Here is a 27,240-nt window from a genome sequence, read left to right as displayed (position 1 = left end):
TGCAAGATTTAATTTGTTCCTATCCAGTTGTATCTTTTTAGCTTCAGCCCACCATTCTCATAAGACAGGATCCTCAATCCTGCCACCTGATATAAAAACTATCCCTTCCTGGCTCATGTTATCTAAAATGTGGTCAAGATTCTGTCTTCTTCCAAGTTACTTTTCTAGAAATCCCTTCAATATTCCACTGGAAATGTCCATCCAAACTGGGGAAGGAAACAAGGAAAAAGATTGTACCATTCTAATTAAATAATAAGTCCTGAATCTGAGAGCTGACAGCTTATTAAAGTTAATGTGTCTAAAAGAAAAATCAGTTAGTCCAAAATATACAAGGCCCTGAAAAGCATAATTTTGCATTAACCAAGGTCAGGTTTACCTGATATTGTTATGAATAGATTTTTTGTAATGTTTATTTTATTTTCAAACAGTCCTCATCCTCCTCGAACTCTCAAATATATGACACTAGTGATCTATTTTTTCTAAAAGCAATGTGGCACAGGGAAAAGAGAACCTAACTTGACTCAGGAGCCCTGGGTTCAAAACTCCTCCTCAGGTACTTAATAGCTATATGATTCCATGGGCAAGTTCCTTCACCTCTAAGATTTCCAGTTTCCTCAACTGTTAAATGGGGGTACCTCATTACCTTCTCCCCAATTTCTGATACAATACACTTTCCTAATATCCCTCCAGCACTGCTAATCACACTTACAGCTCCCATTTTTTTACTCTTAAATAAAGTAATGCTTTAAATTAAGCAATTCCCCCAAAGTTCTGTCCTTGATTGTTTTTGCTCTCATTTCTCCCTCAGCAATTTCATTCAATTCCACAGTTTCAACTACCAATTCTATGCAGTGACTCAAGAAAAATCTATCTCAAGTCAACAAACATTTATTAGGAGCCTACCACATGCCAGACATATGCTAAGTCCAGTACTGTCCTTTCTTCTAAGTTCCAACTACCTACAGGATTATCTTCATCTAGATGTCTACTGGTCCTCAAACATGTCCAAAATTAATATTGTAATGGTATTTGTTTTAGTGAGATTCAACTTTTATATATCTTGAATCTTATAGGAAAACTCATTAAAACTACAATTTATTCATTTCAGCAACACAGTGAACATATATTCATTAAGCATCTACAGTGTTAAGCAATAGGGATGGCTTGACAATTAGATATGACATTCATGGCTCCTCCCTCCACCTCCCATAGTTTCTTTTACTATTTCTGCCAATGATATAATCATTCACCTAGTCTCCCATTTTCAAAAGCTTATCTTTCCCTCTTTTCTCTCCCTCACTTTGAATCAATCACTAAAATCTTTCATTTACCTTTGCAATCTCTCATAACCATCCCAATCTTCTCTATTTTCACTGCCACCAAGCTAATTCAGGTCACCAATAATGCAACAGTTATTTCCACACTCCCTCCCTAATTCTAACTCATCCTTCTTACCAGAATAATCTTCCTCTTGCATAGATATGGCCAGATCTCTTTTTTCTTCAAAAATATACAGCAGACCCCTTGTTGTTGTTCAGTCACCCAGGCATGTCCAACTCTTCATGGCCCTGTGAACCACGGGGTTTTCTTGGCAAAGATACTGGAGTGGTTTGCCATTTCCTTCTCCAGCTCATTTTACAGATAAGGAAACTAAGGCAAACAGGGTTAAGTGACTTGCCCAGGGTCACACAGGTAGTAAGTGTCTGAAGACAGATCTGAAGTCAGGAAGATGAATCTTCCTGACTTCCAGGCATGGCACTCTATCCACTACGCCACCTAGCTGCTCCACAAAATAATACAAGTGAGTATATAGTTTGGTCCACTAATGTCTCCTTTATCCAATGTTGCTGGGGACCAAAGTGTTCTATATAAAGTATCCAAGTAATTGAATTCAGTTTATTGCCTCAAATGCACATGCTTTAAATTTTGGAAACAATTTTAAATAAAAATCTTGCAGTGTTTTATATACTTCTCAGATGTCTTAAATAGAGAACACAGAATCCAGGTAACTAGGTGGCGCAACACATAGAGTACTGGACTTAGTATTCCCGACTTTAGGGCAGCTAGGTGACACTTACTAGTTACGTGACCCCAATGAAAAGGACTGAACAACAACTTCCCGACTTCAGGCCCAGCACTCTATTCAGAGAGCCAATAAAAAGAGCAGGTGTGGTTAGCAATGCTGGAGAAGTACTAGGAAAGTGTATTGCATCAGAATCTGGGGAGAAGGTAATGAGGTACCCCCATTTAACAGCTGAGGAAACTAGAAGTCTTAGAGGTGAAGGGACTTGCCCAAGGAATCATATAGCTATTAAGTACCTGAGGACGAGATTTGAACCCAGGGCTTCTGATTCAAGTTAGGTACTGTTTTCCCTTCGCCACCTGATGAATTCATAAGCATTCTTTAAAACAATTAAAAGGCCACTTAGTTCCAGGAAGCCTTCTCTAATTCCCTTTCATTATCCCTTAGTAAGCTTGGCCTATCAGACCTCAAAAACCACTGTCTTATACCAAATGTATTTATTGTACATCAAAGATACATATGTACAAATGTCTTATCCCCCTATTAAAATACAAGCTCCATGAATGTCATATCTAATTGTCAAGCCACCCCTATTGCTTAACACGATAGATGCTTAATGCATATTTGTTCACTGTGTTGCTGAAATGAATAAACTGTAGTTTTAATGAGTTTTCCTATAAGATTCAAGATATAGAAAAGTCAAATCTCACTAAAACAAATACCATTACAACAAAATTTCTGTAACAAAAAAACTGAAGACCTATTTTCAACAAGCATTCAAAACAACAGAATTTTAATATGATAAAATAATTTTAACAGTCATGTAGGAGTTTATAGTAACACAATTTGTCCAAACATTCTAAAAATCTCTTAATGTTTTTTACATTTGACCATAGAACTAAAAACTTACCTTACTTTAGGTGTAAACCAAGGGTGGAAAACCTGCAGATTTGAGGCCACATATGGCCTTCTAGGTCTTTGGGTGCAGCCTTTTGACCAAGTCCAAGTTTTACAGAACAAAACCTTTTATTAAAGGGATTTGTTCTGTGAAGTCTGGATTCAAAGTTTAGAGTCAAAGGGCTGCACTTGAGGACCCAGAGGGTCAAACGTGGCCTCGAGGCCACAGGTTCCCCACCCCTGGACTGTAAACCCATCTCTTGATGGTCTGCAAAAAGTCCCTGTTGCATTTTTCAAAATGTAAAATTACTACCATTTTGATTAACTTACTTTCAGAATTGGTTTTAATATACTGCATTGCAACAAATCTTGCAAAAGAGTACATGAGATCAACAAATTTAGGGCCACCAGGAGAAAGAAACAATGAACCAACAACTTGAGGAAAACTGCTTCCACATTCATCCTAAGAAAAAGAAAATGAATTTAAATTTGGATATCTTCTTAGGAGATCTGTTCTTGTTGTAGACTACTTTTAAAAGAATTAGGTACATGTTATGCTAGTAACTACCTGCCATATGGTTTCCTTGCTTAAAGCAGAGCATAAAACTACTTTAAAAAAACACGGGGAGGGGGGCAGCTCGGTGGCACAGTGGATAGAGCACCAGGACTACAGTCAGGAAGACCCGAGTTCAAAACCAGCCTCAGAGCAGACACTTGACACTTACTACCTGTGTGACCCTGAGCAAGTCACTTAACCCCAATTGCCTCACCAAAAAAAAAAAAAGTAATAAAATAAAATAAAAATAAAAAAGACAAAAAATATTGGACAAGTACTGAAATAAAAAATACTAGAAGAGTCTTTAAAAAATACTGAGAGTCAATAATCCTGATCCTGTCACAAACTCCTTGGGTGCCCTGTTAGCAAAGTCTCTTCACTTCTCTGATGCTTCCTTGCTCCCCTTACAACTACTTAGGCAGAGCCAATTAGTGATACAGTGGATAGAATGCTGGGCCTGGAATTAGGAAGTTTTAAATCTGGCCTAAAACACTTCATGACTCTGGATAAATCACTTAACCTGTTTGTCTCAAGTTTCTTCAACTATAAAATGGGGTCAACAACAACACCTACCTCAAAGAGTTGCTGTGAGGGTCAGATGAGATAATATTTATAATAAATCATTTAGCACAGTGCCTGGCACATGGTAGGTACTATATAAATGCTTATTCCCTTCCCCAATTCCCTGCTTCGAGAAAGCAACAGGTGACATGGACTCTAAATGTTCCCACATGGTCATATGAACAACAAAAACATTAAGCATAAAGTTGAACATGACAAGAAGATCTCACAGACAGAAGTCAGGCTGTAGAACACAGCACTGGTTATCTTAAGACCTATTTTTTAGTTCTAGCATACAGGTGTTGGAGCCAAGGTCTCCTAGAGATCATAAGTCTGAGACTCCCCTAAATTATGGAGGGGTGCAGGTAACAACTAGTGATGAAGCCACAAGTATTGACCTTATTTATGAAATAAACTAAAAGTTATCCATAATTAAGAAAGTTTCTTTTAAACAAACTCCACAAAATACAAATTTTCATATGATCTAATTTTCTTCACCTAACTTTTAGTTTTCCTCTCTTAAAAATAACTTTCCAAAAAAGTTTCTGTGCATAAAATGAACATTTTTTTAAAATATGGACCCAAGATTATGCCAATTAATATTTTCCCAGATAATACCCTTAAGAATGTTAAAACCAAGTTCTCCTGAAAGATATTAAAGCAGAATTTTCCATCTTTAGAATAAGAATACTCACAGAAATTCTTTTCAACCACTCACAGCACTGTTTCCGAAATTCAGCATCAGCTTTTCGGTCTACTGGAGGCCAACAGAATCTTTTTGTTTTTATTTTTTGAAAGAAAAAAAAGGAAGAGTTAAAGAAGAAAAGTCACAATCCAGCACATTTAAGTGGGGGGAAATCCTTTATCCTGACTGAGCCTCTAATATGAATAGTAACACAATCAAGGTTGGTGGCATTTATAATTAGTTTGTATCTACACAGACACTTAAGGATCATGTTCTTATTTGCTTTTTACACAACATTTATTACAATTCAATGTCAGTATTCAACAAATATTTGCTGAATGAAAAGCAAAAATTAACCAAGCTCCTAGACACATAAAAAGAAATTACCTCTAAAATTGACAATAAAATCAAAAGAACCATTAGTTTAATGCAGTGGGTTCAAACTCAAATATAAGCAGGGGTCCACTAAACCACACATAAGGATTCCTATACACTATACATTAACTTGGAACACCAGAAATTAACATTATCTTCTTTTAGTTGCATTTTCATTTTATTAACTATTCCCCAATTACATTTTAATCTGTCTCACGGTACACCTGGGAGTCTTATGGGCCATGTTTAATACCTCTGATTTAATGCAGCCAAGCAAGGTAGCATGGATCCATTTGTTCAAAAACACTTGGAAAAAAAAGCAAAACTGGGCCATGAAGTTATGAGGAGCATACTAAGAGGCATGAGAGAAACAACAGTATGGGGCTACGGATCTCACAATTAACATCAAGTTATTGATTATTTATTATTAATAATATTCCCTAAAATAGGCTTCATATCATAATTAAAGTCTGAGAAACACAACCAACAAATTTGTGAACAAGCTCCATACTATGCGGGCTGTTCTGAGATTCTAGAATTTAGCTTAGCACTACCTGAAGCACCCTGTAGCTTCAGGATGATGCCAGTGTATAATAGAAACAATACTGGAATCATTAGACCTGAGTTCAAGTTCTAGCTCTGACACTATTGTAACTATGGACAAGTTGCTTAACCACCCTATCCCCATCTTCCCCATCTGTAAAGTGTGCATAACAAGGCACTACCAACTTCACATGGTTATTGTGAGCAAACCATTAAGATACTCTATTTTTGTTCAGTTTTATCTGACTCTTCATGACCCCATTTGAGGTTTTTGTGGCAAAGATACTGAAGTGGTTTACCATTTCTTCTCCAGCTCATTTTACAAATAAGGAACTGAAAGCAAATAGGGTTACGTGACCTGCCCAGGGTCACACAACTAGTTAAGTGTCTGAGACAGAGATTTGAACTCATGAAGATGAGCTCATCAAGTCTTGCTTATTCCGAGCCCAGTGCTCCACCCAACTGTACCACCTAGCTGCCCCAATGTGCTATGTAACAGTAAGCTACTAAGATGCGTCAGTCAGGGAGCATAAGTCTAGGGCTTCCTTAGCCTTCTGAACAGAGCGTAGTCACAAAAATTAATGACTAATAATGACGCCATAAGTCTCAACCCTCATTATGAAACAAGTTAAGATTTACCCATGGTCACAAAAATGTACTTTAAACAAAGACAATAAAATATAAACTATAATTTCTAATCTCTAATATCTTTACTTAGCTAGAAACTGGTTCAGCTTTTTTTAGGAAGATATACATAATTCCCCTCCATCCGTATTTTCTCTTTCAGAGGATAGTCATGATAACAGGGTTGCAGAAGTCTGAGTCTCTGCTATATAATTCAAACACCCTTATAGAAATTACCATTCCAAGGTATTTAGTAAAGTGTAGGTGACAGTGGTAGGGGGCCACAAAGTAGGTATTTAATAAATGAGTGCAGACTGACAATCTATATAAAGATTAAGTTTAAAGGAAACAGCTTTCTGTTCCTAGCAGTTCAGAGCTTAATTCTGACACAAAGTTGTAGGTGAAATAAAAGTAACCAAAATCTGAACTTGGGCAAAAGTACATAATTTTAACATACACCCAAAGTAAGGCAATCACAGTAAGGTCCATGAGATAGTAAGCAAAAAAAAAAAAAGTCACAAGAATTGAATGCTTAGGCACAGTAGGGCCAAAGAAAAAAGTCCTTGTGCCACATCAGAAAAGAGGTAAAATGTTCAATTGTTTTTGTGAAAGGGATCAATTGACTATAGAATAATTATCATTTTACAAGGACATTAAATTGTGTTGCATTTCCAGAACTTAAACTTTACGTAAGTACCTGCCTACAACTTTAAATATCCTCTGAAAACATGAGCTTTAAGATGACTACTCAGAAAAATTGTCAGATCAAATTTTAAACTCCAATTTATAACTTATTCAATTTACAGATATTACAATTTGACATACAAAAATGGATAAAGTAAAAAACATTTTACTCACCTGAATACTTCTTTAGCATGGGAAGGATTCAAAGTGGTAAACAAAAAGTAGGCAACTATGTGAAAGGCATCACCGTTAGGTTTGTCAAACATGCTCCTAATTTTTTTAAATAAGACAGAGGTTAGTGAAGATCAATAACACCATACTTTATGAATTTCTTCTTCCAAGGAGAAAAACAATTTAATTTCTCATTCACATGCATGTATAAAAAACTAAGTGCTTTTCTGGGAAATATTGATCAAAAGAAACAATGTATAACATTTGTTCCATTTCTCATTCACATGCATGTATAAAAAACTAAGTGCTTTTCTGGGAAATATTGATCAAAAGAAACAACGTATAACATTTGTTCCATTGATTAGATATTCCCATGTACCTAACCCATTAGTGCATGGAGCCCTAATTGAGAACGAGGTCTAAACTTTGATCCCAGGTTTGTCAGAGTTAATGCTGCCACCCTTCTGGCCTCTTCATTGCCTCAGTTTCTCCAACTAGGAAAATATAAAGAAAGTCTTTTCTTGAGGAACAACTAAATATACATAAAAGAATATTAAGCACTTTAGCTGCATGGTACAAGAAAGGCATTCCTCTCAGAGTTGTTTAATAAAGTTACTGAATCAATCATGGTAAAGAGAAGAACCATTCTGAGGTTAGAGAATTTAGGTTCTAATCAGTCTGCCATCTAGTTAACTGTGAATTTGGACAAGTGACTTCCCTTCTCCAGACTTCAGTTTCTTTATCTAAAGGGCACATCCAGCTGTAACAGGCTGGGATTCTGAATCCTGTAGAGTACTATTATAGAATAACCACTCCAGCAAAAAGAAATAAAAACAGAGAATCCAAATCTAATGAAGCCTATGGGTTACTTCCATCAGCTGAACTACCAAAAAAGTGATAAAGAATAAATAACAAAAAGTTAGCACTGGAAGGGTCTTTAGAGATTCCTCACCTTATGGGTAAAGAAACTGAGACTCAAAACAGAAATGTGATTAACCCAAGGCTACAAGCTAATCAGTGGAAAAAGCCTGGGCTCCCCAGGTCTGTTTTAGCTCTATGTTTCTCAGAAAGAGGAAAGTTTGTGAGCCACTAAATATAAGATCACCAACTAAGATGCTTATCTCTAAAGGGAAACAAAAGGAAAACTATGGGAGACTTCGAAAGGATATCTATCTATCTTCAACATCCTCCCAATCTTCTTCAGGAAGCAGAGCCCCATAATGGAAAAGGCAAAGTGTTGAGAATCAGAAGGGCTGGGCTTGAGGCAGGGGCTTTGACTTTTACTATCCTGAACAATTCACTTCACTACTCTAAATTCACTTTCCTTATCAGAAAATGAGAATGATCCTAGTATAACCTACCTCACTGCTTATCAAGGGCTTTGTAAACATGAGTTATCCTAGTCTATTTTCTATGGGCCTCATACCTTCATCTGCGAAATAAGATGAAGTAGATTATCTCTAACGTCTCTCTCAGCTCTAACATTTTATCTATAATAAAGTAATGTAGGTTGATTACTATAGGACACATCTTCCAGGAAAGCCTAGGTATGGAAGAGGTTGGACTCCATGACCTCTGAGGTTCTTTCCAATTTTGAGATTCTGGGACTTTGAAATTCCAAGTGGAACCTACAGATGAATTCTCTAACCTTCTGTTTTGTTCTATGTCTATCCAATTTAGGACAGCATCAGTCACTAATAATAATAATGACAACTGGCCTTTATATTATGTTTTAGTTTGCTAAGCACTTTGCAAACTCACCTCACTCAGTCTTTACAACAAAAATAATAGCAGCTTGCATTTCTATAGAACCTACGAACTGCAAGCCAGGCACAGGGCAAAAACACTATACAACAGTTACTTCATTTGATCCTCACAACTCTGGGAGGGAGGTGCTGTTATTATCCTTATTTTACAGCTGAAGAAGACAATAAGCAAGTATTTCTACAGCACCTACTACATGCCAGGCACAGTGCTAAGCACTTCACAATTGTTAGCTCATTCGATCCTCACAACCCTGGAGAGACAGGGTGCTGTTATTTTACATCTTATAGTTGAGGAAAGAAAAAATAAGCATTTCTATAGCACATGTGCCAGGCACTGTGCTTAGCTCTTTACAAGTGATGCATTATTTGATCCTCACATTTTACAGTAGAGGAAAGTGAGGCAAAGGTTACGGGACTTGCTACCCGAAGGCTAGTGCTGGGACTCCAGAGCCAAAGCTCTTTCCAGACCCCCAAAAAATGTCAGGGGGAGTGAAATTAAAGCCTAGCCCAGGTGAAACTAAGAGAAGGCCCCACTAAGGTGTAAAGAGCTTCTGGTCCATGGGTAACAGGTGACATTATATTATATTTGCAAAGTGCTTAGCTCTGCGCCTGGCACATAAATAAACAAATTACTTGAGGGGCAGCTAGGTGGCGCAGTGGATAGAGCACCGGCCCTAGAATCAAGACGCCCCGAGTTCTAATCCGATCCCACCTAATAGCTCTGACCTCGATTACCTCCAAAAACAAACAAATAAATAGATGCACTACTTGTTTCCCTCCCCCTCCAGGCCTCAGTTTCCTCATCGTGACCCAGCTCGCTTCCAACAGCTCAGTCGCTTACACTCCCAGCTTCGTGTGCGACGTGAGCTTCCCAGCTTCGGCCGCAGCCTTGTCCGGCTCGAAGCCCAAGGCCAGCAGGAACTGCCACAGGTGCTCCTTCTTCCAGGCCGCGGGTCCGGCGGCGGCGGCGCTCATGGTTCGCAGCTGCTTCCTCCTCTTCCTCCTCCTCCTCCTCCTCCTCCTCCGGCAGCAGCGCCGGCGCACACGAGAGGCCCAAGGCCGGAGACAGCCCGCTCCAGGGAGCTGAGGCCCAGCGGGGAAGAAGGGATCGAGGGAGGGTGAAAACAACGACAAAAGACCAGGCCTCGAGAAACGTCTTCCTCCGCCGCTCCTCTACACGCCTCCACTTCTGCCCCGACGGCAGCGGAGGCGACTGCTCAGCCGCCCCCACCCATCCCGGCTTACAAGCGAGCAGCCATTTTATTTTCCCCCGAAAAAACCGCTCAAAGCTGTCGGGTTCAACGGAACCGCCAACGGAAGCGGCTCCCCCGCCCCCTGCGAATGGCGTCACTTCCGGAAGCTCGACCCGATGTGATTGGCCTAGGCCACCTGCCGCCTTAAGGCGCGCGCTTTAATCCGTGCCTTTAACTAAAGCTCCTCTCCAGGAAACTACGAGACCCACAGTGCTTTGCTCGGAGACGAGGGAAGAGGTAAATGAGGGTGTTGCCATATACTGTAGCGGGACCAGACTCTGAAGTGTTTAGGGGGGTTTTTGGTTTGGTTTGGTTTGGTTTGGTTTGGTTTTGCGGAAAGAAAAGGATACACCAGTAGAACAGTAAAATTGCCAAATGCCCTGGGACTGTAACAGATTAAAGGAGCTAGAACTGGAATGGACCTTAAGAGATCTTCTGGAAGAATGCTATCCACCTCCAGAGAGAAAACTGCATAAATTCAGTGCAAATAGAAGTATGCTTTTTTTCCCTTGTTTTATTTTTCTTGCCTTTTTTTTTTGGCAACATGGCTAACGTGGGACTATATTTTGCATGGCTTCACATGCATAACTGATGTATTGTTTGCCTTCTCAATGGAGCAGGTGGAAGGAAAGAATTTGGAGCCCAAATTTTTTTTTAAATCCGTGTTAAAAGTAAATAATAAATTTTTACAAGAGAAATTTTCTAGTCTCACACACTTTTTTTACAGTTAGGGAAAGTGCGATGCAGAAAGAAAAATTGATTGGTCCAGTACTACTCTTCTAGTAAAGAGGAGAATTGGTGAGGCAAGTATTTTTTCTTCCAATCTTTAAGGTGAATCAACCAAGGCCAAGAGTGATGTGACTTGCCCAAGGTCACATAACTAATCAAGGGCAAAGCTGTATCTGAATTGAAAATTGAAGGAATGCCCATCAATTGGGGAGTGGCTGAACAAGTTATGGTTTTGATGAAATACTATTATGCTGTGGGAAATGAGTGGGATTGTTTCAGATAAAAGCATTGCCACACCTATAAGAACTAATGCAAAGTGAATTGAGAAGAACCAGAAAATCATTGTGTACAATACTGTTCTTATTGTTGTTTGTCCTTCTTTCTCGAAGAGGACCATGACATCGGGGAGGTGATGCCATGACATGCAAGTGAATTGGATTTAAGTGAGGCAGGGCAGTGCAAAGTCACCAGTCTTAATTTTCTCCTTCAGAGCCATATTGGTCCAGTGACAAGATATAGATCAGGACAACTGGAGATGGCCCTGGATGCACAATAACAGCAATGTTGTAATGACTATCAACTGTTAAAGACTTGGTTTCTGTCATCAATACAATGAGCCAAGACAATTCCAAAGGACATGCGATGAAAAAATATTACCCACCCCCAGAGAAAGAACTGATGAGCCCTACACCAAGGGAGGGATCAGTCCTAGGCAAAGAAAATCAAGGATGTACAGAAATGTTCATAGCTCTTTATGGGATCCTGCCTGTGGGTACTCCTTCAATTCTTTCTTTATGACTGCTTGCAGTTTTTTTTGGAAGTTCTGGATTTTGACTATTCTGTTCCTGAAAGTTTCATTTTGGGGTTTCTTTCAGAAAGTAATCAGAGAAGTCTTTCTATTTCTGTTGTGCCCACTGGTTCTAAGAGATCTGGACAGTTTTCTTTTAAGATTTTTTTTAATTGGATGTCTAGGCTTCCCAGGGTCTGTAGATGTCTCTGTCCTTGTATGCTGAGCTGGGCTAGACAAAGGACTCGCTGTGACCTTTTCTGGATTTCCCAACCAGAATTCCATTTGGTGAATTTGTTAAATCTGTTTGGAAGAGTTTGTGGATAGGAGCTCCCCACACCGTTTCCCACTCCATCATCTTAACTCCCAAGGCCAAAATTAAGAAGTTTGATTGACTCAATCAGTCAAAGGCATAAACTAGATGAAAAACTTAATCAGTTTGGGAACAGTGAAGTAGCTTGATTTTGGATTAAATTAGATGATGTCATACAGGGAATGTACTGGGATTAGTAGAAAGAACCAGACATACACATAGGTTTATGTATAATTGCCCAGAAAATTCCACTTTAAGCATTCTAGCAACAAACCAGTCTAATAGTTGCCAAAGTAACTCCCACTTTTGACCACTGGACAACCTGATGAACTTTGAAATGAAAGATCAGAAGACTTAGACTTCTTGTTGAGTATCAGTAGCAATGTCCCAGAATAGCATATGACAATAGCATATGACAGAATAGCATATCGGGGCCATCTCCAATTGTCCTGATGAATATCTGGCCTCTGGACCCAGATGGCTCGGGAGGAGAAAGTGAGGCTGATAAGCTAGCACATCCCTCCTCACTTAAATCCAATTCACTTGCAAGTCATGGCATCCTCTTCCTGATGTTAAGGTTGTCTTCAAGAACAAAGGACAACACCCTGTGAATAGTCCAAGCTGCCCCACTGGAGACTGGCCAGTTCCAGTTGGGCAACTCAGCTCCTTCCTCACCTCTCCTCTCCTCTCTTTCTCTCCCTCTGTCCTCATGGAGTATCTTAACATTACCTGCAGGTGCTCTGTCCAGATGCATGTGAATTTGGATGGCTGAAACCTAGCAAGATATGGGGTTTACTAGCTAGATTTCTTCATAGACCACGCCTTAAACCCAATTCACTGTGGCTCTCACTGATTGGCCAACAACAGGTCTCAGCCCAAGCCCCACTTACTGGTCATTGTTTGGGTTTTGATGGCTCAAAGAGTAAATAGCAATTGATTTTGTTCTGGCCAGAAACCCTGAGGGGTTTTTTTTGGGGGGGGGTTGTTTTGAGTAGGTAAAAAGAGGCCATTTTCTGCCTCATTTTTTACCTAGCCTTAATCACTGAATGGGTGTTGCCTCAGTCTAACTAAGACTTGGTAAAGAGCTCAGCTTAAAAAGGCCAAGGTCTCCCACTGCATCCAGGGCCATCTCCAGTCATCCTGATCTGTATCTCCCTACTGGATCCAGATGGCTCTAGAGGAGAAAATGAGGCTGGTGACTTGGCACAGCCCTTCTCACTTAAATCCAATTCACTTGCAAGCCATGGCATCACCTCCCTGATGTCATGGTCCTCTTCCAGAATGAAGGACAAACGACAACAAGGATGTATTCACTAAGGACAACAAAACTATAAGAGCATCAATTCTTGGAGCCCAACATAGAGTTATACCTAAGGAGAACTTCTTGAGGACTCCACAAAGGCGAAAAAGGACTCAGTAGCTAGGAGCTGTGAGGTGGTCCCTCTGGCCACACATGCTTTCTAAGCTTGAGCCTTTTTTCCCTTTATTGCAGAAGTGAGGAGATGGGAGATTTACAGGTTTCACATGTTGCACCTGTTTTTTGAATTCTCAGTGTATTGATTAGTTGCACCATTTTTTTTCTTTTTCTTTTTTTCCTGTTCTTAAAAACTACTATTTGTTATATGGGATGGTATTTGATTTCAGGGAGGGGGAAGGTGAGGTATCCCAGGGAAAATTATTGTGATGTAAAAAAAAACAAATAACATCAGTAAAAACTTATGAAAATAAGTAATTGTGGCAGTGTCCCATGTTTTAAGGGTGGGAGGATTCCTCTTTGTGGCAATTTCTTAAAATATTGTCTCAGTAACTCTCTCTTTTTAAAAGCTAATTAATTCTAGCCAACTAGTTGATAATCAGTGGGGAAAACAACAGATGAGGGCTTTCAAGCAGTACTAGAAGCTATAAACCTTCGCTCCTGAAGGAAAGCAAGTCAGTCCCTTGATAGGGATTCAACCTGTTCATCCAGTTTGAGGTGGTAAAATGAACCCAGAGGGAATGCTACATATTTATCTGCACAAACTTATCTATATTTGTTGTAGCCCCCATTAGTATATAAGCTCTTTAGGAATAGGGATTGTTTCATTCTTTGTGACTGCATCTCCATTACCTTGAAGGTAGTAGGCTCTTTTCTTAAAAATGAGTTTTTATTGATGTATTGTTTCTTACATCATCATAGTTATCCCAATTTCACTTCCCTCTCCCAGAGTCCCGTCCAATACAATAAATAGTATTTTTTTATAGAGGAAAAAAAATCAACACAACTGACTGATACCTTGAAAAAGTCTAAAAACATGTGCAATATGTAATGCCTGTGGACCTCCCACCTCCACAAAGAGATGGGTTGGGGTGGGGGGGAGTCTCTTCATATCTCTTTAAGTCCTACTTGATCTTAATAATTTTGTTACATTCACTTTTGATTTGGGGGAGAGGGGTGTAGTTGTTCTTTTTATTTATATTGTCAGTATAGAATAAGGTAATCCTGGTTGTCCTTCTGAATTCACCTTCTCATTATTCTCCCTTTAACTTCCAAGGTAACAGCTACTCAGGCAGCATTAGTCATTATCGGTGTTTAAAAAAAAACACACCTATAAATGGCAGTGCTCAAACTTTTTATTTCAACCATTTCAGTGATTATCAAGCTAGATTAATAGCCTTCACAACCAGAATTTCTTACACATACTATGGAAGACAAAAAAACAGATATCCAGTGGTTTTTTTAGAACAAATTAAACAATTCAAAACAATTCAATGAGGAGCCAGCAGAGGAGACAGAGAAGGGGAGATTAAAGAAGCAGAAGGAAGAAACCAAAGGAAGAGATAGGACCCAAAAGGAGAAAGGCGGTCAATAGTGGCAAATGCCCCATGCAGAGACTCAAAAGAGGACCTTGAGACTTAAGAATGCTGAACACCAAAATGATAGATCATGATTCCAATTGACTGATGGTGAAGAATGCTAACTACTTCCTACTAGAGCAGTGATGACACAGAATGAGACACATTCTTCCACATAGCAAGTAGGAGAATTTGTTTTTGCTTACCTATGTTTATTTATTGCAAGCGTTTTGTTTTCTGTTTGTCCGGGGTTTTGTGGGAATGTTGGAATTTGTTGGAATTTTAAAATGTTGGAAATTGAAAAAATATATGTAACTTTGAAACAATAAAATAAAAAGGCCATGGGATTAAATAGGAATCCTTTTGAGCAAGGATTGTTTCTTTCATTGTATTTATCCCATCATAAGAAATTAATAGAGGCTTGTTAGTTGACTGATTTTTATCTTCTGAGGGGAGTTCCATTAGCCAAGTTAAATGAGGTTAATGAGGGAAGTGATGAGAGAGTGGTTGTATCAGGTATAATCCAACTTTCCAAGAAACCTAAGGGAGAAAGAAGCTGAACTGTAGCTAGCTAAGACAGGATCAACAAAGGATATTTTTAGGATGTGGGAAATTTGACCAATGTTTGTAAGCCAATAGAAAAGAAATAGAGAGAAAGAGGGGGATGATGTATTTAGAGACAGGATAATTCCTAGAACAAGATCACAGGAATGAATGAGATTGGGAACAGAGGCATGTAATTTTGAAAAGTAGAGGACTGGGGAAACATGGATCAGTCTGTTTCCTCGGTGTATTATTTGCTGTAATCGTGGAGGACAGGAGCGCACTGGGCGACTTGAATAAAGAAGAAAAAGTTTGTAACAGTTGCTCTGGGGAATGAAATAAGGAATCAATAAAATTAAAACAAAATTTACTACCACTCCCAAAAACTATAAAAAATACTTGGAGAAAACATGTAATTTAGCAAGGTAAAATGCTATATTCGAGATCAGTTTGCTGTTCTTTATTCATTATTCTGACTTAGGTTAACAGATCCATTAAATCTTGAATAATCAACTTCGTCCTCCTCATCCGAAGCTAAAATGTCTGGAATTTCATAAGTTTCAGAAGATAAGTCAGTGATGGTGAAATCTGGCACCTGAAAAAGAAGAAACTCAAATATTAAAAGTAATAGCTACTTAAGCGAAAAGATCTATGTAGAGAATGAGAACTTGTCTTATCAAAGAAAATCTGTGATAAATACTTTAAAATAGAAATACTTTCTAAAATAAAATTGTAATTTGTTTCCCAAATATAGATTTTTATGTACCAGATTTTCTTAAAGTATAAAGCATTCCTATTTATAAATAGGTAACATAAATGTAGGATAGAAGGAAAGCTAGGTGGCCCAGTGGTTACAGTACAGGCCTAAAGTCACTAAAACATCTTACTGAGTTCAAATCTGACCCCAGACACTTACTAGCTGTGTGACCTTGGGCAAGTCACTTAACTTTGCCTCATATCTGTGAAATGATCTAGAGCCCCTCTAGTATCTTTGCCAAGAAAAAAAAAACTCATGGGGTCACAAAGAGTCAGAAGCAACTGAAATGACTGAACAAGGATAAAAGGATCATAGATGTGAAGCTGAAAAAGATCTGAGAGGTCACCTAGTCCAATACCCTCATTCTACAAAGGATGAAACTGAGGTCCAGTGAATTTAACTGACTTGCCCAAAGTCAAAGTAATAATGATGATTAACACTGTGCTAAGAGCTTTATGATAATCATCTCATTTAATCCTCAAGAACTCTGGAAGGTAGGTACAATTATTAACCCAGTTTTACAGATGAAGAACTGAGACAGAGGTGAAGTGACTTGCCCAGAGTCACACAGCTAGTAAATGGCAGATCCAGAGTTTGAACTTAGGACTCATGACTCTTTTCATTAAATATTCATTTGTTTATACCTTAAGAAAAGTAAAGTAATAATGCACTTGATAATCCATGGTCAGACTTCCAGCAATTGCAGTCCTCTAAAACATGCACAAGCAGACAGAAGATAGAAAAAGCCATTAATACTTTTTTAAAACAATCTCTCATAAAGTTTATGCACTTTGTTCTATAGGAACAATCAAAGACTTATCCTTGAGACACAATTCTAACAGTCTTGGTGCTGTTTTCCCCATCCCCTAGGCCTAGCAATTAGAAACAGCCAATTATAGGGAATAGGAATAATAGTAAGTGTACCTAGTAGCACACTAACAGCATCAAGAAGTAATAGGGACATTAAAGAAGACAAGCTACACAGAGTATCTAGCACAATGGAAATGTAATAAATGGTTACTGGATTCATTAGGTGAAAGCGGTCTGGAAGAAGCTTAAATTGTGCCTGGGGGCTCAATCTAGTTGTTTGATCCCACAACTCTGCTTTTCTTCCTTTGCCCAGGTACTTTAAAGATGCCTGGTTGCTGGGCAAGCAAAATCCTATAGGACCTTTGCATGCAATTCTCAGCATGAGATGCTCTAAAACAGGACTGCACAACCTGCAGCACACCAAAGGATTTTGGGAAGCCAGAGAAAAATGTAGAGGAAAACATCCAGAGGTTGTGCAGGCCTGCTCTAAAAGGCTCAGAGCCCTTCATGAAGGCCCACTTATTGGAGAAGCTGACCCTCTGTGACCTCCAACAATACCTGGAATATTTCAAAAGTCACCACTTTTTGTACGTAGGAAGACTAGTATACTAATGCACTACATCAATTGTGAATCAACTCAACTGTTCCGGAAAATAATTTGGAATTATGCAAGAAAAGCTTCAAAATTGTTCAGTATCTCAGATCCAGTGATCTGACTGTGGTGTTTACGCACTGCAGAGGCTACTGACAAGAAAAGACCTATCTTCAAAAAAATAAATAAAATAATAAAAACATTATTTGTTACTGCCAAAATAAAAAAAGGAAATAAATTCTGTGACTAATGACTGGAGAATAGCCAAAGAAACTGTGTTATATGGATGTAATAGAATATTTGGGTACAAAAATTAACACTTGAAGAATTCAAAGAAATATAGAAGTGTTCATAAAGTGATATAGAGTGCACAAAGGACAGCTTAAAAGTACAACCTGCAGGCTACAACCCTAAAAGTAAGACAACTTTCAACAGTATCAAATCTCAGGTCAAAAATAATGGGAAACATTGTTACTAGCTTAAAAGCACACAACTTTTCTTTTAACAAATGGAAAACTATTGAAGGTCGCATGTACTCAAAATCATTCCTATGTTGTTTGATTTAACTGAAGGATTTTACATCATGGAGGATTCAACTGGGAGAAAGATGGGGATTATCACGTGTTGAAACAAAATTTACCATAAAATTTTAAAAAACAAATGAAGATCTCTCAGGAGAACTACTCAAACAGCTCAGCTTCCTGATATGGAGTCCCTAAAGACAATTAAGACCAAATAATTGCTTCTAATTTACGGTTGGAAACCTGGAAACCGCCCAAGGTCTCAGACAAAGCTTATTTGAGTATGGAGAAAAAAAACGGATGGGAAACCATACCCTGGAAGGAATCCACAATATAATCCCTTGGTTGGTCTAACTACCTTTAACATAATCTTCCCTCCTTTATTTGCAGAGGTAAGGGACCCATATGTGTTGGACATTGAATATATTATCAGACTCAGTTGAAGTGTGGGTCAGTTTTGCTCACCTGCTTTTTACCCATCTTATTTTGGCTAAATGGGTAGGGAAGAGGGAGAGATATAATTAAAACTGACCTCAAAACAAGAGTTAAATGAATTTTTTTTTAGGTTTTAAGAAATTAAAATTAAGATTAAGTGGTCCTCAACGTCTCTGCAGGGAAAATACAATAAGCAAATATTTAAGTGATTAAAATTGTGTAGTACAAGAACTTGGATTCAAAAGAAACTAGGGTTCAGACCCTGCCTTTAACACTTACTCCTTGTGTGGCCACGAGCAAGTCAATAAACTTTGTAAACTGAGTTTGATCATTTATAAAATGGGAATAGTAATAGCCACAGAGCTTACTTCGAAGGTATCAAATGATGTCATGTTCACAAAGTGCTTTACAAACCTTATGTTAACTATTGATATTGCTTTCACTTAATAACTTTCATCAATGAAATAATCAACCATGATTCCAGAGGAGTAATGATTCATGCTACTCATATCCTAACAGAGAGGTCATGGATTCAAGATGCAGAACAAAATATATGTTTTTGGACATGGCCAGTGTAGGAATTTGTTTTGCTTGACTATGCTTACTTGTCACAAAGGTTTTGTTTTTCTTTTTTTTTTTAATGGGGGTGGGAGAGGGTAAGAAAATCAATTTTTGTTCATTGAAATTAGAATAGACTTGTACAGATTGACCCATCCTCTATCTTGAAGAAAGAGCTTACACACAGAACCTTTAAGAGGATCTGATTGTTTAATATGCCCCACTTTCCTCTCAAATTATGAAAGCAATGACACTAACTTTGGGTAGGGATTTTTTCCAAGTGGATCTTTAGGGAAGAGACTGCTTTTCTCCCATGGAGTTATCCCATTCTTAATTGGAAGTGTCAAAACCTTGGTATGACAGCCCTACTAGAATATGAAACTTGCTGTATGTCCCAAAACACCAAATGACTCCTCAAATGGAGGAGTTCCTGGAGTTTCAGGAGCCTGTTGGAGAGAATTTTTGGAAACTCTTTTGCATACAGGACCTCTTAGGAAACAAAAAGCAAGCTGTCTTGGATAGGCTTTATTTTATTTTTTTTGTTTTGTTTTTTCCAAAAATAGACCTAACAAAGAGTCTTAAGAATTACCACCCATCCTCCTATCCTGGAGCCCTAATAGCATTAACAACCTGCTTGGGATCCCCCACACCAGTGGCATCAAATTCAAATGTAAAAGGGGCCACTAAACCCTACAGGGGTATTGATTTAGAAAACTACATGTTAATATTACCTATATTCCACTGTGCTTTTTATTTATTTTGTTAACTATTTCCCAATTTCTTTTTAATCTCGTTTGAGCTACACTCAGGAGTGTTTCGGCCTCTATTTAGCCAGGTGTTTGACACCTCTGCCCCACATTCATTCTTCTAACTTTATTGGCTGGCTTTACTTAACCCTCATGCATAGTCTAAGCCCCAAACCTAATCAGGGAAATAACTCACAATTATATAGCATTATTAAATTGACAAAAAATTTTCCTAACAATAATGACAATAATAGTAATAAAACCAATATTTATAGGGGGCTTTAAGGTTTGTGAAGCACTTTATACACTTTAATTTGATCCTCACAAGTACCCTGTGAGGAAGGTCCTATATTACCCCCCGATTTACAGAATAAAAGAAGAAACTGAGAGTGAGGTTACAAAGTGATTTGCTAGTGGCATCACACAACTAAGTAAATGTCTGAAGCAGGATGGAAACTGAAGCGTGTAACAACCCTGTAATTTAGGTGGTACAAGTATTAGTATTCCCATTATACAGATGAGAAATCAGATTCAGAGGTTAAAGGGATTTTTTTCAAGGTGTTAGAACTAAGAAATAGCAAAGGTAGGATTCAAGCTCAGGTCTTGACTCCAAGTTCACTGCAATTTCCACTATGCCAAGGTGTGTCTCTAAACATAGCAATGGGCTAGTCTCATGGTGTTTTGCCCTGTTTTGTTCTCCTGTGACTACATTTCTGCCTTATCCCCTGGATAGGATTGCACTGTTATTGTCCCCAAGAACCAGAATTCTCTTTGGTTAAACAAGTTTTTGTCCGGTACGCTAATACCACTAGGGTTTTGTTTGTTTTTTTTAATGCTGCTCCAGGGAACTATCATTTCTCAGTACTGAGTCCCTTCTGTTACCAGAAATGTTCCACACTTACCAGATTGCCTTTCCAAAGCCAATCACTTAGCTGGACCTCTGCCAATAGTTTGCCACTTGCCTGATCCTCTATCTTCACCTGTCCCTGTATAGACAACTCTACATTGTTAACATGGCATAGCAGATAGAAAGCCAGACTCCAAGCAAGGAAGACCTGGGTTCAAGTCTCACCTCTGATACCTACCAATTGTGTGAACCTGGGCAAGTCACCTCTCAGTGTTCTTGGCAACTCTCTGAGACTATAAATTATAGAGAAGTTACCAACTGGGATTGGTAGCAGGAGCTTCCTTATCTGGGAGTTCCCTATATCAGTGAAATTACAGGTCTAGTCCCTATCCCTTATCCCACAGAGGTTAACTTTAAGTTTATGGACTCTGTAAGAGTCTGATACCATTGAAAGAGCACCACATTTGGAACCAGAAAATTTGTTTTCAGTTCCTAGCTACTTACTACTTATCTGATCTTGGGCCAAGTCACTTACTTAATCTCTCTGGTCTATAACTAAACTATATGACCTTCTGGATGATCAACTATGAAAGACTTAGCTATTGTGAGCAATACAATGAGCTAAGACAATTCCAAACGACTTAAGATGAAAAATACTACCCATCTCTCAAGAAAGAACTGATGGAGTCTAAATGCAGACCAAAGCATACTTTTTTAACTTTTTCTTTGGTTTTTTTTGTGTGTATGTGTGTTTTCTTCAACAACATGACTAATATGGAAATATGTTTTCATGACTGTACATATATAACCTTTATCAAACCGCTCGCCTTCTCAATGAGGGGTACAAGGAGGGAGGGAGAGAATTTGGAACTCAACATTTTTAAAATGAATGTTAAAAATTGTTTTTAAATGTTATTAGGAAAAATAAAATATTAAATAAAAATAAAATAAAATATGCATAGTCAAGCAAAACAAATTCCCCACCCCTCAAAAAATGACCATATGACCTTCTGGTTCTAATTCTATGATCCTTTTATCCCATGGCTGGTACTGCCTATATAACCCTGGAAAAGTCCTAAATTTAACCTCTTCAGGCCAACTAGATGAGAAGATTTCTGCAGTCCTTCTCAACTCTAAATGCTTATCCTATTTTCTCCATTTTGCAGATGGGGAAATTATATTCAAAAAAATTAAGTAACTACTTCATGGTTACAGTTGGAAAAACCAGGCCTTGATTCTAATCAAACTAGTTCAGTGCTCCATACTTATCAGGCCTTATAAAAGTCAATGAGGGGGTTGTGGAGCCCAATTCCTGGCTGGTCATCCTTGCAGAACCATTTACCCAATTTACCAAGTTCTTTAAACATCTGAACACAGAACCTAGGCCAACTGCTTCTGAAGAAGTATTGTAATAATGCTGAAGTTGACTTATATCTGCTGGTAACTGGCTGTTTATCTTCCCCTCATTTGAGCTCTACCTTTGTCTAGTCCCTAAGTAGTCTTGATGGCATGTCCCAGAAGAAGTAGGGTTCCATTGGAACCTAAGGGACAATAGAGAACTAACAACATTCCAAGACATTGTTTCTAAAAAGGAAAGTTATCTTTGGAAAGATTTACTATTTGACATTAACCTGAAGGTCAAACAGTTCAAATGAAAAACAGAAGAGGGTAATCACAGCTAGCTTCACTGTAGGGTATAAGAAAAAGAAAAGGAGCCCACTGGGATGAAATGGGGAGCCTCAAAGCTAAGATTATTTTATCCAGTCATTAGCTAATTTTTGAAAAATTATTTTTAAATCTTTGTCCATCCTTCCCAGTAATGAAAAAATACTGAAATGATCCAGGATAACTAGAAGGAAATTTACCCCTATTTTGTTGCTTCTGTGTTAGAATACACTAAATTGCCTTTTTTAATTCTTTGAAGAGTTAGCATTCTGGGGCATAAAATGCACTCTAAGTGGTAGGAGTGCCTAGAATATGGAGATGACCTTGAAACTAGGAAGACCTGGATTTAAATGTTGCCTCTAACACATACTATACTTCCTGTGTGACCCTGGGCAAAACACTTAAATTCTTAGAATTCTATGATAATAATTAGCATTCAAATAGAGCTTTAAGGTTTGAAAACTGTTTTACAAATATTCTCTTTTTTCCTCACAACAATCCTGAGAATAGGTAGATGCCATCATTATCCCAGTTTTACTAGGATAAATGAAGCTGAGAGAAGTTAAGGGACATGGCTAAGGTCACATAGCTAGTAAGTGTCTAAAGCTGGATTTGAATCCAGAACTTCTGACTTTTTATCCACTGCACCATTTAGTTCCCTCCTCCCCTAGTCTCTAAAACTATTATAGCCTCTCTACTTTCAAGGCAGCTGGATGGCACAGTGGATAGTGTCACAGGTCTGAGGAGTCAGGAAGACCAGATATCAAATCCAGTCTCAGACACTTACTACCTGTGTGACCCTAGGAAAGTCACTTAATTCTGTTTGCCTTAGTTTCTTCATCTATAAAATGAGCTGAAGAAGGAAATGGGAAACCACTCCAATATCTTTACCAAGAAAACCCTAAATGGGATCACAAAGAGTTGGACACAGCTGAACAACTTTCAAGGCCAAGTACCTTTCTTCTTTTTAGACCCTCACTCCCACCACTTAGAGTGAATTTTATGCCCCAGAATGCTATCTCTCCAAAGAATTTACATTTTAAGCCTCAGAAGGCCTTGTCTCCTATAAAAGGAATTTCAGCCAGTCAGGAATAGATGAGGGAACACACTCAAACAAATAGCATCAGGTGTTTTTGCTGAACTAGGTTTTTGTTTTTTAGAAGAGCACTAGGCTAGGGAGGATAAAATAAAATAGAACAAATGTAATGTAAACACAAGCATTAATAAAGCTTAAAGGGGCAAAACATCTACATGGGGTCACTTTGGGGTGGTGGGGAATTTCTTTTGCCCCTGGTCTGGTTGTTGAAATGCCTCATTTTGAATTAATAAACTACCATTCAAGTTCTTTTTGAGCCTGTTTTTAACTTTATTATTTATTTTTGCATTATGGACCCATTGATCAGTCTGGTAAAGCTGATGAACCCTTCCTCAGAATGTTATTAAATGCATAAAATAAAATCTTAGGATTACAATGGAAACCAATTATACTGAAATAAAAATTGGATTTTCTCCATCCAAGTTCACAGACTTCCATTATCCCAAACTAAGAACCCCTGTTTAAGAAGCAGACTTGGTGTTTGCTACAGCCCAGGACTGTTTAGTGTAGTAGTAAACAGGCCCATAAGCTTCACTAATCTGTACCTGAGGCCGACTTTGAAGGAAAAATTAGTTTTGATTTTAGGGTGCTCAAGAGACTGAGCCACAAAGTATCTAGCTTATGGAATGCCTCCTTGGTTTTTTATTTTACCCTCATACCTACACATATTTTAACCCATTCCTTTAGCCCCAAAGACTTTGATGGCAGGAATTCACAGCCCCTTCTTTCTCACTTTATTTTCTTCCCTACTTTGAACCTGGGTTTCTCCTGCAGCATAATCACTAAGCCCTCTCTAGAACTAGGCTGGTCACCTAGTAAGAATTGGGTGAGACCTAGGAAGTCAAAGAGGGAACTCCAGGCTTTTCAAATGGAGGAAAATGGGAAGTAATACATGAAAGGAAACTTCACGCCTAGGGAAAGACAAGAAAGTAGAGGCTAGACAACCCTAGTTGTCCAGTTACCATTTCAGCCATGTAAGAGTGTTAAGAAATTGCTTTCATTGACCTTAATCATGGTAGGAAAAGTAAAAAACTAGGAACTATAATTAATAGTATTAATTCACATGAACCATTTACCATTATCATTGATGCTTCATTACCTTATAGCACACTGATTTACATATATTCCATTAAATAACAATTATTTTGTGAGTTTTGTGAAAGCCATCATGATTTTCTACACCTGCATGTTTAGTGTTCATGCACCCTGGTCATTTGCTCACAACTTAAAAGATGAGAACACCAGTCACCAGTTTTAGCCCCTCTCCTCTTTAATCTTTATTCAAATAATTTGGCACAATTATTGAGGATGTATTTCTGTGATATGGAGAAGATAGGCCTCTTCCTTTATGCTGTGATTTGGCCTTATCAGACTAGGAAAAGCTGAGAGTAGTAGTTTATATGAATTATAGTACAATCAAAATCACTATTTGGTAGACACTCAAACTTCTTTCAAAATTTTAATCCCATCCAAAAGTTGCATTCATTCAGCTATTTAGAGGTACATTCTTAAGTTAATATTCTGACAGGCCATAACAATTCAGTTTTTAGGATAAGGAAATTCATAGCTACCATACTGAGTTTCCCTTTTGAATAAAGTATTTGTCTAGTTACTATCCATGAGTAATACACTTATTAGCTCCATCATATAGGGGCAAAGAGGCTTAGACAGGTCACTTGCCCTGGATCACCCAGATGTTCCTGACTTTAGGTCCAGCACTACTATAACAAGCAACATGGGGTAGTGCTATGGTGTCAGACTAAAATCCACTAAGCTGTACATAAAGGATTCCTAACTTAGCATTTATCATCTCATGATTATATATTAGAGTGCTCTGCCTTATATGTAGTTGTGGACTAAATTATCAGCCTTATAAAATAAAACAAGTAGATTATACTTGTTGGGAGCCAGGTCCCTATGGAAAATCTCTAAGTCCTTAGTGACTTAAGGGGTCAGTACATACAGAGGCTTGCCTCAGGATAAACGCTCCCTTGACTTTTGCCCCAATTCCTATCTGTTACCGATCATTGGTCCCAAGTCCTTACTCATGACTAGCCTTGAAGCCAGGTGGCTGACTCAAAGCAGACAATACTAAGAACTGGGCAGGAAAACAATAGATATGAACTTTGGCAGTGTAACTTTTCCCATGAGAAAAAGATGATCTTTAGCTGCTTAGTTTGTGTATGTTAGTAATAGCACTTCACAGAACTTGTAAATCATTTCTTATGATACAAAGTTGTTTTTCAATGAGTATATAATGAGAAAACTCCTGAAATAAACTAGTCTTGAGCATCAACCTAACACTCGCCTAGCCCGGCTTTCCTTTCTCCTCCTTTCTTCCCACTGCTTTGCCTTACACCCATGCCAGCTGCTGGCATATACTAGTATGGATTTAGTGTCTAATCAACATCAAAACATGTCCTTAGACTATACCTATTAAAAGTATTGCTAAAGCAGAATGGTGGTGGCTGTCACATGAACAATTAGATTTGTTCTAGTTCTGTCACCTTAGGGACCAGCAGAAGAAAAAGGTGGGGAGTTAATGGGGCAAATTTAGGTTATGTAAAATACAACTCTCTAACTCAGAAATCTCTCTTTATGTCTAAGAAAAGGCAGGGTATGTGTGTGTGGGGGGGGTACTATTATTTACACTTTGACATTCATTCACCCTGTCTACCCACATAAAATAACCATCAAAGCTTTCCTAATTTTGTCAAGGTAGGCACCTGAAACAAGAAAAAACAAATCTTAGAAGATAACTGGGAAGGAACAGGAGACAGTAGCAGCTCTGCTACTATTTATGAAAATGTTAAGTAAGCACTAGTGTACCTAAAGCTCTTAGCCAACTTTTCTTCTCATCTTTCCAACAAGAGTCAATGAGGAAGGTACCTCTACGTCAGCAAAATGGGGCAGAGATTTACCCAAAGTTACATGGCTCATGAATAGAATTTGAACCCAGGTCTGATCCCACATCCAGAATTCCTTGCTATTATACCATGCTGCCTTTTCTCCCCCCCCCTTTTTTTTTTTGCTGAGGCAATCAGGGTTAAGTGACTTGCCCAGGGTCACATAGCTACTAAGTACCAAGTGTCTGAGGCTGGATTTGAACTCAGGTCCTCCTAATTCCAAGGCCAGAGCTCTATCCACTAAGCCACCTAGGTGCCCCTATGGTACCTTCTTCTCTACATAAAAAGTTTTCATTAATCACTTTCTAAAGAAAAAAATGCCAAGTATTTTCCAATATATTCAGTGGAAGCTAGAAATGCCAACATTTTGGTTCTCCAAGTTAAAAAGTCAATCTTTTCTAGTGCTTACCATTAATGCTAAGTTAGTTTCAGTCTAAGGTGAAGATAATTAATAGGTAACAATGAATATTGTTGAATATGAATAGGAAATTGAAAATGAAAATGAAATAATGAAGTAGAAGTGCTTAAAAGGTCCTTAATTTTGATTCTTACCAAGGGTTAAGTGACTAACCCCCCTCACCACTCCTACCCCTGAAAGAGATTAAGTACTAGAGTACTAAATAATTTCCTGAATTTCTCTAAGCACTAAGACCCCTTCTTATTTAGGGCCCAAACTCCCCACAGTTCCAATGAGATGTCAGCTTTGGCATCTTCTGCCCTAGGTCTGAGTAAGAGTAACTCATCAACTACAAAGATCCCATTCCATAGATTAAAAGGAAAAAAAAAAACAACTAACAGTCCATCTGTTAGACGTTAAGAAACGGACAGTGATCTCGAGCCATAACTATTTCTGAAATGTTTCCAACCTTTCACTATTAAAAACCACTTAAATAGTTTTTGAATATGCAGCTGTCCCATAATTTAACCAGCCAGCTTCATGCTTTATCAGGAACAAATCTGATAAG

General features: G+C 38.3%; 2 protein-coding genes across 4 annotated transcripts in view; both read right to left on the bottom strand.

Annotated features, from left to right (window-relative positions):
• The window catches only part of HAUS6 (HAUS augmin like complex subunit 6), a 41,885-nt gene extending 31,651 nt beyond the window's left edge, over positions 1–10,234 (bottom strand). The window contains exons 1-4 of the mRNA XM_021002205.2: positions 9,727–10,234; positions 7,123–7,218; positions 4,733–4,811; positions 3,251–3,383 (exon numbers count right to left, since the gene is read on the bottom strand). Of these exons, the coding sequence (XP_020857864.1) occupies positions 3,251–3,383; positions 4,733–4,811; positions 7,123–7,218; positions 9,727–9,860 (442 nt within the window). The 5' untranslated portion in view covers positions 9,861–10,234. The remainder of the gene's footprint in view (positions 1–3,250; positions 3,384–4,732; positions 4,812–7,122; positions 7,219–9,726) is intronic.
• A 4,325-nt stretch (positions 10,235–14,559) lies between these two features.
• The window catches only part of PLIN2 (perilipin 2), a 29,995-nt gene continuing 17,314 nt past the window's right edge, over positions 14,560–27,240 (bottom strand). For 2 of the 3 annotated variants that reach the window (XM_021002214.2, XM_021002217.2), the window contains 2 exons: positions 16,744–16,809; positions 14,560–15,937 (listed from right to left, as the gene is read on the bottom strand). In XM_021002214.2, the coding sequence (XP_020857873.1) occupies positions 15,803–15,937; positions 16,744–16,809 (201 nt within the window). In that variant the 3' untranslated portion in view covers positions 14,560–15,802. The remainder of the gene's footprint in view (positions 15,938–16,743; positions 16,810–27,240) is intronic. The other variant, XM_021002215.2, reaches the window with a different exon arrangement.

This window comes from Phascolarctos cinereus, unplaced genomic scaffold (assembly GCF_003287225.1).
Source record: "Phascolarctos cinereus isolate Bilbo 61053 unplaced genomic scaffold, phaCin_HiC Scaffold_4;HRSCAF=312, whole genome shotgun sequence".
Lineage (NCBI taxonomy): Eukaryota > Metazoa > Chordata > Mammalia > Diprotodontia > Phascolarctidae > Phascolarctos > Phascolarctos cinereus.
This window is presented reverse-complemented; position numbering and strand designations above follow the sequence as displayed.